At 42.3% G+C, this 13,375-nt stretch overlaps 1 protein-coding gene across 1 annotated transcript in view; it reads left to right on the forward strand.

The window, feature by feature from the left end:
• The first annotated feature begins 243 nt into the window (after positions 1–243).
• Positions 244–13,375, forward strand: part of LOC143274715 (conditioned medium factor receptor 1-like) — a 33,908-nt gene continuing 20,776 nt past the window's right edge. The window contains exons 1-3 of the mRNA XM_076578622.1: positions 244–459; positions 2,460–2,535; positions 10,775–10,923. Of these exons, the coding sequence (XP_076434737.1) occupies positions 325–459; positions 2,460–2,535; positions 10,775–10,923 (360 nt within the window). The 5' untranslated portion in view covers positions 244–324. The remainder of the gene's footprint in view (positions 460–2,459; positions 2,536–10,774; positions 10,924–13,375) is intronic.

Here is a 13,375-nt window from a genome sequence, read left to right on the forward strand (position 1 = left end):
GCATTCACCTGACGTCACAGCCGGTGCGTCATTTGGTCATTGTTTGACACTAAAAACGGAATCTTTCGATCTTCGACGATCTTAAAACAGAATCAAATACTGAATGAATCTTGAAAAACATGAAAGGATCGAATGATTATGTCTTAATCTAAAATTGCATCCACTATTTTTAAAATTAGTATCTGAGTTATAGATTATACGCAACTAATTTTTTATGACTTCTCTCTTTGGTCAAAGGTCAAAAGGTACAACTGCCCTCGTCTGCTCTCGGTTCGAGTCGTCAGTTCCTGTTTTTTCGTTTCCAGTGGAACGATCGGTTGCAGGATGATCGTTGAACTGGCTGTTTTCGTGGCCGCTCTGGTCATTGTTCTGGCCGTTTTTGCTATTTTTATTCTGAGCAAAGACGTTGAAACTCCGGTATCCCTGTTTGCTTCAAAATATCCGGAGGATAGGAAAAAGGTAAGTGCACTGCGTTTTTTGCAACGATTTGTAAAACTCTGTGTGTGTGTGTGTGTGTGTGTGTGTGTGTGTGTGTGTGTGTGTGTGTGTGTGCGCGTGTGTGTACGCGCGCGCGCGTGTGTGTGTTTGTGTGTAAAACTGTGTGTGTGCGGGTACGTGTGCATGTGTTTGTGTCTGTGTCTGTCTGTGTCCGTGTCTCTGCATTGTACGTACGTACGTACGTGCGTGCCCGTGCGTGCCCGTGTGTGTGTGTGTGTGTGTGTGTGTGTGTGTGTGTGTGTGTGTGTGTTTCGCATGCATTTGTAGCGTGCTTGCATACATAAGTGTGTGTGTGTGTGTGTGTGTGTGCATGCATGCGTACGTGTATGTGAATGTGTGTGAGTGTGTTTGTATATGTGTGCCTGTGTTTGCATGTGTGTATTTGCGCGTGTGCGCGCGCGTGCGTGTGTGTGCTGCTGATCGAGAGAAAGGAAATTTCAAATGTTAGTCTGTGTTGAAACGTGGACTGGAGTTCAAATTCTCATGAATGCACATGCTGAAGGACAGCAAGCAGCGGAACCCCTTGTCTGTTGAATGTGTGGTTGGTGAGGTAAGTGAACGTGCATAGATGTGAAGGACATAAGAATAATTATGTTGTCAATCTTCCACTTCATCTGCCTGGAAAGCAACCACAGGGAAGGTTTCTAAAGGTTCTGCTGCTTTTTGGGGTGTTAGATTATTCAAAGAAAGTTGAAAAATCAGACACAGAGATTCATAGAACTGAGCAGAAAACTGAAAAGCAAAAAGTATTTATTCATAAGGAGATAATGATTGAATACAAATTGTTCACAAATGTGTGTTAAGACACACACACACAGACACACACACACAGACACACACACACACACATACACACACACACACTACACACACACACACACACACACATACACACACACACACACACACACACACACACTCTTACTAAGTTACGTAGAGCAGCAGGAAAGAAATGCCTCTCTTGTGGGTCAGTCTCTGAATTGTACCCCATGTGTGCTTCAGGGTCTTTAGTTCTCATTCACCTGTTTTGCGTCAGGTATTCTTTGTCGTTCCTCTTTCGTGTCTACCTTCTGGTGTCCAATGAAGGGCTGTCCTGGTGATGTTACCATGCTCTCTGCATGATGTGTCCAATGCATTTTCACTGCCTTCTCAATATTATGGTCTCTGTGTTCTCTTGATTGCAGATAGTTGTTGATTGGAGATGGTATTGGGCCAGAAGATTCGCAGGATTCTCTGGAGGTTTTTTGTGTGGAAGGTTGACAACTTTATTGTGTCACTTTCAGTCATCCTTTAGCATTCTGGGCCATAGAGCAGTGTGGAAAGTTCACAACTACGATACATTCTCAGCTTGGTGTTTGTACTGTACTGTGGGGGAGGGGGGGGGGTGTCCACGCATTCAGCATCTTGAAAGTTATTCTGGTCTTGCTGAGATGGCTTTTGATGTCACTGCCTGCTCCCCCATCGTGTCTGACACAGGTACACAGTGTCTTCAGGTGTGGGTAGATCTGTTCCATTTACTTGGATTGGTTAAGGGTTTGGAGTGTTAACTCTGTTTTCTTCTTGCTTATTTTTCAGGCTTATTTGCTGTGCAAAGTTGCTGAGACGGGTTGTCTTCTTTTGCATATGGTCATGAGTATGGGAGGCCGGTGCCGGGTTGTCTGCAAAGTGGAGATCTTCCAGCTTTGAGGGGATAGTCCTGATACCTCTTCATCAAGTCATGACTTTGAGTTTGAATCCATTTTCGACGCATTTGTGTTGGGGCATATATTTATGACTGAGCTCCCTTTTTCTTTGTATATTGGACTAAGCTGTTGACCACTACGACGCATGCATTGTTGGGGCATATATTTATGACTGAGCTCCCTTTTTCTTTGTATATTGGACTAAGCTGTTGACCACTACGATGCATGCATTGTTGGGGCATATATTTATGACTGAGCTCCATTTTTCTTTGTATTTAGGACAAAGCTGTTGACCACTACGATGCCTGCATTGTTGGAGCAGGACCTGCTGGGGCTACCTGTGCCTATTACCTAAGTAAGGCTGTCGTTGTCTCCGTCTCTGAATCTCTCTGTCTCTCTCTCTCTGTCTCTGTCTCTCTCTCTCTGTTCACCAATATTTATGGTGACATCTGCATATATATCTTGGAGTGATGGCCTAGAGGTAACGCGTCTGCCTAGGAAGCGAGAGAATCTGAGCGCGCTGGTTCGAATCACGGCTCAGCCGCTGATATTTTCTGCCCCTCCACTAGGCCTGGAGTGGTGGTCTGGACGCTAGTCATTCGGATGAGACGATAAACCGAGGTCCCGTGTGCAGCATGCACTTATCACACGTAAAAGAACCCATGGCAACAAAAGGGTTGATCCTGGCAGAATTCTGTAGAAAAATCCACTTCGATAGGAAAAACAAATAAAACTGCACACAGGAAAAGAAAAAAGAAAAAAAAGGGTGGCGCTGTAGTGAGCAGTCCGAATTTCACACAGAGAAATCTGTTCTGAAAAAAAAAAAGAGAAATACAAAAACAATCTTGTTATCACCTCTCATTCATATGGGGCTATGGCCTTAGATGAATAATCATCTGCATCTGAATCTCACCTTTCTTTCACTCTCTCTCTTTCTGTCTGTGTCTCTCTGTCTTTGTCTCTGTCTCTCTATCCTTTTCCCCCCCTCAGATGTCTTCTTGTGCTGCTGTATGCTGTATACCAATAATACGTTATTTGTGTAATGTTTCATTCGAGTCACTTGAAGCCCATTATATGGGGAGTTTGCACCATATCAGTATGAACTATGATATACTCTTCTTCTTCTCCCGAGTATTATTATTATCATCATCATTATCATTATCATCATCATTACTATTATTTCCAGAAATTGTTTCCATTTTTTAAGGATAAAACTGATTTCTTGAGCCCATCTCTTTTAGTAACTAAAAAGGTCACAATTAACACTTTAAGTGAACAGAACCTTGTTGATAGTATGATATGATAATGGGAATTCAAACACACATTTTACTTCCAAGATGTGTTCAGAATAGTAGTATGATTTTCTTTGAAAAATATACTGGTTAGGAACTGCAGTAAAAAAAAAAAAGGAATCATTAGATCAAGGATGGGCGCAGTGCCAAATGGTTAAAGCACTGGGCTTCCAGTCTGAGGGTTCCAGGTTTGTTCCTGTTATTGTACGTTTATATGTATTTGACTGTGCTTTCATATCTGTGAAACTGCATGTTTGGTGCATATCTGTTATGCATGTGTGGGTGTATGTGTGAATGTGTGTCTCCATGTTTTACATTTATTTGCTTATTTATCATCATTGTGGTTTTATTTATTTATTTATTTATTATTATTATTTTATTTTTATTATTATTATGATTACTACCTTTTTCTGTATTATAATTATTATTTATTTATTTATTTATGTAAGCTTATCTATTATTTATTCACCTTTTTTTTTCTCAAGGCCTGACTAAGGGTGTTGGGTTACGCTGCTGGTCAGGCATCTGCTTGGCAGATGTGGTGTAGCGTATATGGTTTTGTCCGAACGCAGTGACGCCTCCTTGAGCTACTGAAACTGAAACTGAAACTCCTGTTATTGGTGTGTCGTGGGTAAAGGATGGATATTTGTCTGATATCCCAGCTCTAGCTGTGTGTGGTCCTGATGGTGTTTTAAGTCACTGAGCCCTGCACCAGAGCATTGCTCTGCATAAAAAAAATTGTCCAGTTAAAACAGTGGATGGCTGCCATCAAAAGATGAAGCTAGTCAAGGATACAGAGGGGAGGTAACCTACTTCCGGGAGGTTATCGGCCGTACCTACTTTTGTTTTCTCCATATAGGCTGATGGTAGTTTGCACAGGACAGGAATCGGACTCCCTGCCAGAGTCTGCACTAAAAGGTCATGGTAAGTATGTTAGATAAACGTAATTTTAGGAAATAAATTTCCTTCTTATGCTTCTACATCTGTACAGGTCGCAGAGGAAGGGAAGTAACTCCTACAGTATGTTCAGGTGTTTTCACAAATAGTTTGGAGTAAAAAACAGTAATTTGTTTCCATTTTTTTCTGCATCAATATGGCATGGAAGCCTGCTGAGGCTGTAAACTCCCCAGGGTAGAATGGGTAACTCACCAGCTGCCGTGGTGAAGTGGTTAGCGTCGCAGACTGGGTTCGAATCCCAGTGGAGGTGGGTTTTCAGCCAGCAGCCAGCTCCTACCCAGAGTTGAGTGTGCTGTGGGCTTAAATGGGGAGACTGGGACCACACAGTCGAGTGTCATCCACTTCAAGGATGCGTCTTTGGGTGTGTTGCTTTAATTACCTAACCAACACTGTAAGTGTCTGTATCTCTCAGGCCTGGTTAACGCCGGGATATCATTATGACAGGAAGCGTAGAGTACAGCCTTGTCATGCAGTCCCAAACCAAAATGGACCTCCATAGCAAAATCGTCATCGTCCTCCTCCTCCTCCTCCTTCATCATCATCAATATAAACAAAATAGTCTCAAGTCTGTGGCCTTTCATGCCCTGCTCTCATGGTGACCTCAGTTTCAATACATATATACCCCTCCACTTCCGTGCTTGGGGTGAGTCCTGTCAATGTCTTCAGTGTTGGCAGATTCATGGAGGGCTGTTGTTTGAGGGACTTGGTGGCAGTCTCCACTCTAGGAGGGACGCTCACTCAGTCTGGCTCTGCGACTAAGCCATTATAGTCGTTAGTAGGGGGCTAAGTAGGTGGTATCCTAAGTACGTTAAATCAGAACAGGCACCACTGAACACCACCGAAGTGACTCAGCAGCAGTGCAGGGTCTCCTCTGGTGTGTGGCCCTCTGGCGACCTAACATCGATGGTTCCCTGTGGACTGCCGACGCTGGAACTGTGACGGATGCACCCGGATGTGGCCATGTATGGTGGAATCTAAATGAGCGGCGTGGGAGCAATGCCACTGAAACGGTGCAGCTGATGGGGCGGGATAATTTTTTTTTAAAAGAGGGTAACTCCTGTTCATGTGTAACACATGCAGAAGGTGAGATACAGATGTTAAAGATTCCCTGGTACACAACCTATTGGCTGGCCCCCTTAAGCTCAAGTTGTTCAGGGCTGTGGTCCTGCTCCAATCACAGTGGTGTGGTTCGAAGGGCTGGGTCGTGGGCCGAGCTGCATGAGGCGATCTTGCAGTGCTAAGTTTGCTTAGAGTTAAGAATGTTCCTAAGTATATTGAATTTATCGTGATTTAGGAACATTCTTAACAATAAGCAAACTTAGCGCAGCAAAGATCACCTCATGCAGTCCCGCCCTGGAACAGTGCCAACTTTTTTTAATTCTGTGAACTATTTTGTATGTCCTGTTATTGTTTTTTTTTTTTTTAATCCATTCAATCCTTTGGAGTTTACAGTCTTGGTAGGCTTCCATTCCATATTAATGCAGAAAAACCACAGAAAATATCCTGTTCTTCATCCAAATTACATGTGGATGCGTCTGGAAGGAGTTGGTTCCCTTTCCTTGTGGTTTATGCATTATGTGAAAACTGTTTTGATGAGATGAATTTTGAAACCAGACCAATGCTCGGGTGCATAGTTCAGTGAGTTAACTCTCTCCATACGAACAGCGAAAGAGACGACGTTAACAGCGTTTCACCCCAATTACCATCATCAAAATATTGCAAGCGGAAGGCTTTTATACTGAAGACGTGAATGTTGACAAAGAATACCACAATTCTGACGACGGAAGCGAAAGGTTGGGTCATTCAGACACCCACTGGACATCCGAGGGGTCTGTGTAAAGGAGAAGAGAGGACTGGCCGTACTGAGTGAGTTAAAGAAGACTGATACAGAAAGTTTATGCATGTTCAGTGTTTCTTACTTGTTTCTGAAGGAACTTTTGAACTGGGAAGAGACGCGTTTCTCTTTCATTCTCTCTCCTTGGCGTCTGAAACACCAGTGGATTCATCACTGATGTTGGGTGTATCTTTTTATCGGTAAAGGGGTGGAGGTTAACAACCTGTTGGCTGGATCCCTATAGGTCAGGTTTTTCAGGGCAGTGGCCTTTGCCTTTATCAGTCATGAGCATTAGAGTTAGACTTTGAATGATTTGCAAGCAGTCAGTTTAGGCAGCCCTCTTCATGACCAAGAAGATAGATATTAGATAGGAAAGGTGAAGGGAAAGATTCAGTGGCAGGCACAGGCTGACTGTGTCTTGCAGTGCTAAGTTTGCTTAGAGTTAAGAATGTTCTGAAGTATATTGAATTTATGGTGATTTAGGAACATTCTTAACAATAAGCAAACTTAGCGCAGCAAAGATCACCTCATGCAATCCCGCCCTGGAACAGTGCTAACTTTTTTTCTTCTGTGAACTATTTTGTATGTCCTGTTATTGTTGTTTTTTTTTTTAATCCATTCAATCCTTTGGAGTTTACAGTCTTGGTAGGCTTCCATTCCATATTAATGCAGAAAAACCACAGAAAATATCCTGTTCTTCATCCAAATTACATGTGGATGCGTCTGGAAGGAGTTGGTTCCCTTTCCTTGTGGTTTATGCATTATGTGAAAACTGTTTTGATGAGATGAATTTTGAAACCAGACCAATGCTCGGGTGCATAGTTCAGTGAGTTAACTCTCTCCATATGAACAGCGAAAGAGACGACGTTAACAGCGTTTCACCCCAATTACCATCATCAAAATATTGCAAGCGGAAGGCTTTTATACTGAAGACGTGAATGTTGACAAAGAATACCACAATTCTGACGACGGAAGCGAAAGGTTGGGTCATTCAGACACCCACTGGACATCCGAGGGGTCTGTGTAGAGGAGAAGAGAGGACTGGCCATACTGAGTGAGTTAAAGAAGACTGATACAGAAAGTTTATGCATGTTCAGTGTTTCTTACTTGTTTCTGAAGGAACTTTTGAACTGGGAAGAGACGCGTTTCTCTTTCATTCTCTCTCCTTGGGTCAGGGGCAGGCAGCGACTGTTGAGCTAATTTGCTATAAATTTCGAGTATTATTTGGTGAATTAACATACAAACTGCAGCAAAGAACCCATGCACGCCTGAACAGGCATTTTTTTTTCGTGACATTTGTGTCTTATGTGTTTTTTTTTACATATCTGAGTACAGTCTTGCTTCCCCTTAACGAAACCAGAAAAATCCTGTTCTTCTCATCATGTGGCTGAGTTGTCCTTGTGTTGATTTGAACTTTGATAAATTGAAACAACAGCCGGTAAGTCAGAGTACCCATAACGAAAGAGACACGTAACACTTCACCCCATTACCATCTAAATATAGGAAGGCTTATACTGAACTGATGTACAAAGAAACCCTCTGCGAGACGAGGTCTCCACCAGACGGTCGGTGAGAAGAAGAGCAGGTAAAGAGATGACAAAGTTTAGCATGTTCAGTGTTTTTACTTGTTTCTGAAGGAACTTTGAATGGAAGAGACCGTTCTCTTTCATTTCTCTGAAACCAGTGGATTCATCACTGATGTTGGGTGTATCTTTTTATCGGTAAAGGGGTGGAGGTTAACAACTTGTTGGCTGGATCCCTATAGGTCAGGTTTTTCAGGGCAGTGGCCTTGACCTTTATCAGTCACGAGCATTAGAGTTAGACTTTGAATGATTTGCAAGCAGTCAGTTTAGGCAGCCGTCTTCATGACCAAGAAGATAGATATTAGATAGGAAAGGTGAAGGGAAAGATTCAGTGGCAGGCACAGGGTGACTGTGTTGACTGCATTGAATTGCATTTCAGCAGTTCAGCCACCATGTGTGTGTGTGTGTGTGTGTGTGTGTGTGTGTGCCGTGGAAGCTGCGATACGTAGCATTGGAATGAGTGTGTGGAGGAGGTGGGGGTTGGGGGCTGGGGGGGTGGGGGGGTGCAGGGGGGGGTGCAGGGGGGGGGGGTGCAGGGTATTTGTGCGTGTGTGTGTGTGTGTGTGTGTGTGTGTGTGTTGGGGCTCGTGTACGTTTATGTGTCTTTGTGCTTTCTTATCTGTGAACTTGCATGTTTGCTGCATATCTGTTATGCATGTGTGTGTGTGTGTGTGTGTGTGTGTGAATGTGTGTCTGCATGTTTTACATTTATTTGCTTATTTATCATCATTATTGTCTTTTTATTTTTATTTGTTGTTTTTGTTATTATTATCATTGTCATTATAATTATCCTTTTAAAAATTTTTTTTTATCTCTCTCAAGGCCTAAGCGCGTTGGGTTACACTGCTGGTCAGGCATCTGCTTGGCAGATGTGGTGTACCGTATATGGATTTGTGCAAACACAGTGATGCCTCCTTGAGCTACTGATACTGATAATCAGCCACCAGTTATCAGTGGATATCAGGTTTATTTCACTCTGTGATGTTTCCATTGTCAACGTCTTGTTTGTGACCTACTTTTTTTGCTAGCTTTCCTGATGGAAACATAATGCACTGTTCCATGTGCTGATTAACGAGAGCTTTACAGGGGTCTTTTAACATTCTAATTTCTAGTAAAAACACCACCACCACCAACAAAAACAACCCAGAAAAAACAATCATATAAACTGGTAAAAAAAACAAAAAACAACAACAAAACAACAACAGCAAAACAACTGGAAAAACATCAGTATTCCAAAACCTGACAATATTTTTTCCATAAAAATAAAAAAGCAAGCAGAAGCAAAAAAAAAAAAAAAAAAAAAAAAAAAGCACATACTGATACTCTTATGATGATAATGTTTTTCCATTCCATTTATTTCTCTTATGGCTGTTGACAACAAAGTGTTTGATTTTTCAGAAAAGGAAAAAAAAGCAGACTGACATTAAAAAAAGCAACATCTTCTCATATTGCTTTAAGTGACCATTTTGTTTTCTCTTTTCTGTTAATACAACAACAGCAACAACAAAAAAAGTACATACAGACTTTGAAATATTTTTTCTCGTGTGGCTGTGACTGGCAACAGGCAAAGTGATCAATTTATTTTCTGTTTTCTTTCCAATTTAAAAAAAAAAAAAAAGAAGCTTAGACTTAAAAAAATGATAACTTTCTTCTGTGGTTATGACTGTCACCAGTTAAAATGACCATTTTGTTTTCAGTCTTCATTGAATACAGTCGATGGGAAAAGGTTGAAGATTTTTCGGATGAGATGGTAAACCGAGGTTCCATGTTCAGCATGCACTTAGCACACGTTAAAGAACCCATGGCAACAAAAGGGTTGTTCCTGGAAAAATTCTGTAGAAAAATCCACTTTGATAGGAAAAACAAATAAAACTTCACGCATGAATAAGAAAAAAAAAAAAGGGTGGCGCTGTAGTGTAGCGACGCGCTCTCCCTGGGGAGAGCAGCCCAAATTTCACACAGAGAAATCTGTTGTGACAAAAAAGAGAAATACAATACAAAATACAATACGCTCTCCCAGGGCAACATATATGCAGACCTGCTAGTGCCTGAACCCACTTCATGTGTGTATGCATGGAGAAGATCAAATACGCATGTTTACGAACCTATGATCCAAGTCAGCATTCGGTGGGTTATGGAAACAAGAACATACCCAGAATGCACACCCTCGAAAATGGAGATTGGCTGCCTGCATGGCGGGGTAAATAAACAAAACGGTCATACACGAAAAATGTGACATGTCTGACTGAGTGTGTACATGCATGTGCATGCCTGAAATCTGATTGAACGACACAGGAAACTAATAAATGAGCGCCCAATGGCAGCCATCAGTCGTCTCTAACCAGGAGGGCTGCCTCTTGTGCAAATGGCCCCGAGTTTGTTAAAGTGCTTAGAGCTTGGTCTGTACAACGTATGCAGCATCCAGGAGGAAGTACTTGCCAACACGGACAGCAGTGGAAGCCAAGCTGTACGGCACCCTGGAGGAGCTGTGATGGACGGCAGCCTTCATCGAGGACACCAGGCTGCTCATCTAATGGGAGGCAAATGAGGAATAAGAAGAAGAGCTTGGTCTCCGACCGAGGATAGGCTGTATATAAGTATTCATATAAAATCAAATCAAACCCCCCCCCGCCCCCCCCAAAAAAAAAGCCTAGACTTTAACTCACTCAGTACGGCCAGTCCTCTCTCCTCCTCTACATAGACCCCTCGGATGTCCAGTGGGTGTCTGAATGACCCAACCTTTTAGCTTCCGTCGTCAGAATTGTGGTATTCTTTGTCAACATTCACCTCTTCAGTATAAGAGCCTTCCGCTTGCAATATTTGGATGGTGGTAATTGGGGTGAAACGCTGTTAATGACGTCTCTTTCGCCGTTCGTATGGAAAGAGTTAAAGATATGACTTTTTTCACGTGGCTGTGACTGGTTCCAGGCAAAGCGGGATGGAAGGTGATCCTGTTGGAGAAGAAGAAATTCCCCAGAGACAAGTACTGCGGGGACGCTGTCTGCAAGACGGCCATCGAGATCCTCATGGACATGGGCATCCTGGACTCCCTCATCAAACAGAACAAAGCCCATGTGGTAGGTCTGAGGGATCAGTCCCATGTGTTGCATACGCTTAGCGCACGTAAAAGCACCCATGGCAACTAGAGTGTTGTCCCTGGCATATTTTTGTAGTAAAATCCACTCTAAATCCATGTGTGTGTGTGTGTGTGTGTGCATGTGCATGCTTGCACGTATATGTGTGTATGCATGTGCATGCACACACGTGTGTAGAATAGAATAGAATAGAATAGAATACTTTTTATTGTCATAAAACCTTAAAGTTTATAAGACACAATGAAACATAAACATGAGCATATTAAGAAGAGAAACACATTCATGAACAAATTTCGCCAGCCTTGGCTGTATTTCTGTTAGAAGGATCAGTTCACTAGGCTTTGCATTTGGACGACATATATCGATTAGGAATCTGTGTCTGTAAGTATTGTACTTTACACAATTGTCTGTGTATGTGTGTGTGCATGTGAGCATGTGAGCATGTGTGCATGTGTGCATGTGTGCGTGACTGAAGCCTGACTGAATAACACAGGAAACGAAAGATTATTTTTGACACCTTCTCGAAACTGACACTGTTGGAGGAAGAGAATGCCAGTTTCTCTGAAAGTGAAAGTTAGGAGATACTTCCTGCTCTTCAAAAAGATACATATGACATTGTGAATTCACACTGTTTACACAGGCACACATGCACACACACACACACACACACACACACACACACACACACACACACACACACGCACATGCACATGCAACACACACATGCACACACATACTCATGCACACACACACACACACACACACACATACACATACACACACACACACACACAGACACACAGACACCTAGACACACACAGAGACACACACAAGCACTCATTCACTCACAGTCACAGACAGACAGACAGACAGACAGACAGACAGACACACACACACACACACACACACACACACACACACATATACAGAGACACACTTAGAGAACTCGGAACTCAGAAATGTTTTACTGCAAGTCTACCAGCCTGTTTGCAATGCAAAGGAGGTACATTCATACATTTTAGACACACAAAATACCGAAAATACAGGAAGAAGAGACCAACATCATGGGCACACCATTTCATGACTGAAAAAGGTGACAGACAAAGATTTTAATTTGTGACATTTCCTGCAGTAACGTTTTTGTTTTTGAAAACGGTTATATGATCATGTCATTTCTTCTTCTCTCTTCTTTAAGGCATGATATATAAACATTGCCACTGAGCGGACACACACAGATACATGCAGAGACATATATAGACAGACAAACACACACACACACACACACACACACACACACACACACACACACACACACACACACACACAGACACAGATACACACACACACACACACACACAAACAATGACACACACACACACACACACACACACACACACACACACACACACACACACACACAGAGAAAGACACAGACACATAGACACAGAGGCACACACAAGCACACATAACAACGGTTATATGAACATGTCATTTCTTCTTCTCTCTTCCTTAAGGCATGATATATAAACATTGCCACTGAGCGGACACACACAGATACATGCAGAGACATATATAGACACACACACACACACACACACACACACACACACACACACACACACACACAGACACTGACACAGACACACTGACACACACACACACACACACACACACACACACACACACACACACTGACACAGACACACTGACACAGATACACACACACACACACACACACACAGACACACTGACACAGATACACACACACACAGACACTGACACAGACACACTGACACATACACACACACACACACACACACACACACACACACACACACACACACACACACACACACACACTGACACAGACACACTGACACATACACACACACACACACACACACACACACACACACACTCGCACACACACAACCTTGCTCAGTTTACTCAGTTCATTTCCTTATTCATTTGTTGTATCCTTTTATGTTGTACACCCATCACACGCCTTTGTTTATGTGGATTCTTTCACACTGATGCATAACCTTGCTCAAATTTATTTCCTTACTCATCCGTTTTGTTATTAACTCACTTGTGTAAACATAGTGAGTCTGTGTTTTAACCCAGTGTTCAGTTGTGTGTGTGTGTGTGTGTGTGTGTGTGTGTGTGTGTGTGTGTGTCTGTGGTAAACTTTAACATTGACATTTTCTCTGCAACTACTTTGTCAGTTGACACCAAATTAGGCATAAAAATAGGAAAAATTCAGTTCTTTCCAGTCATCTTGTTTTAAAACAATATTGCACCTCTGGGATGGGCACAAAAAAAAAAAGAAAAAGAAAAAAAAGAAGCCTAATTATATGCAAACTGCATTTACTGTTATATTTACATTTTTTGTATTCTCTAAACTTGGCACTTTGATCTGATATTCTGACCCAAC

The sequence above is a fragment of the Babylonia areolata genome, chromosome 29 (assembly GCF_041734735.1).
Source record: "Babylonia areolata isolate BAREFJ2019XMU chromosome 29, ASM4173473v1, whole genome shotgun sequence".
In the NCBI taxonomy this organism is placed as follows: Eukaryota; Metazoa; Mollusca; class Gastropoda; order Neogastropoda; family Buccinidae; genus Babylonia; species Babylonia areolata.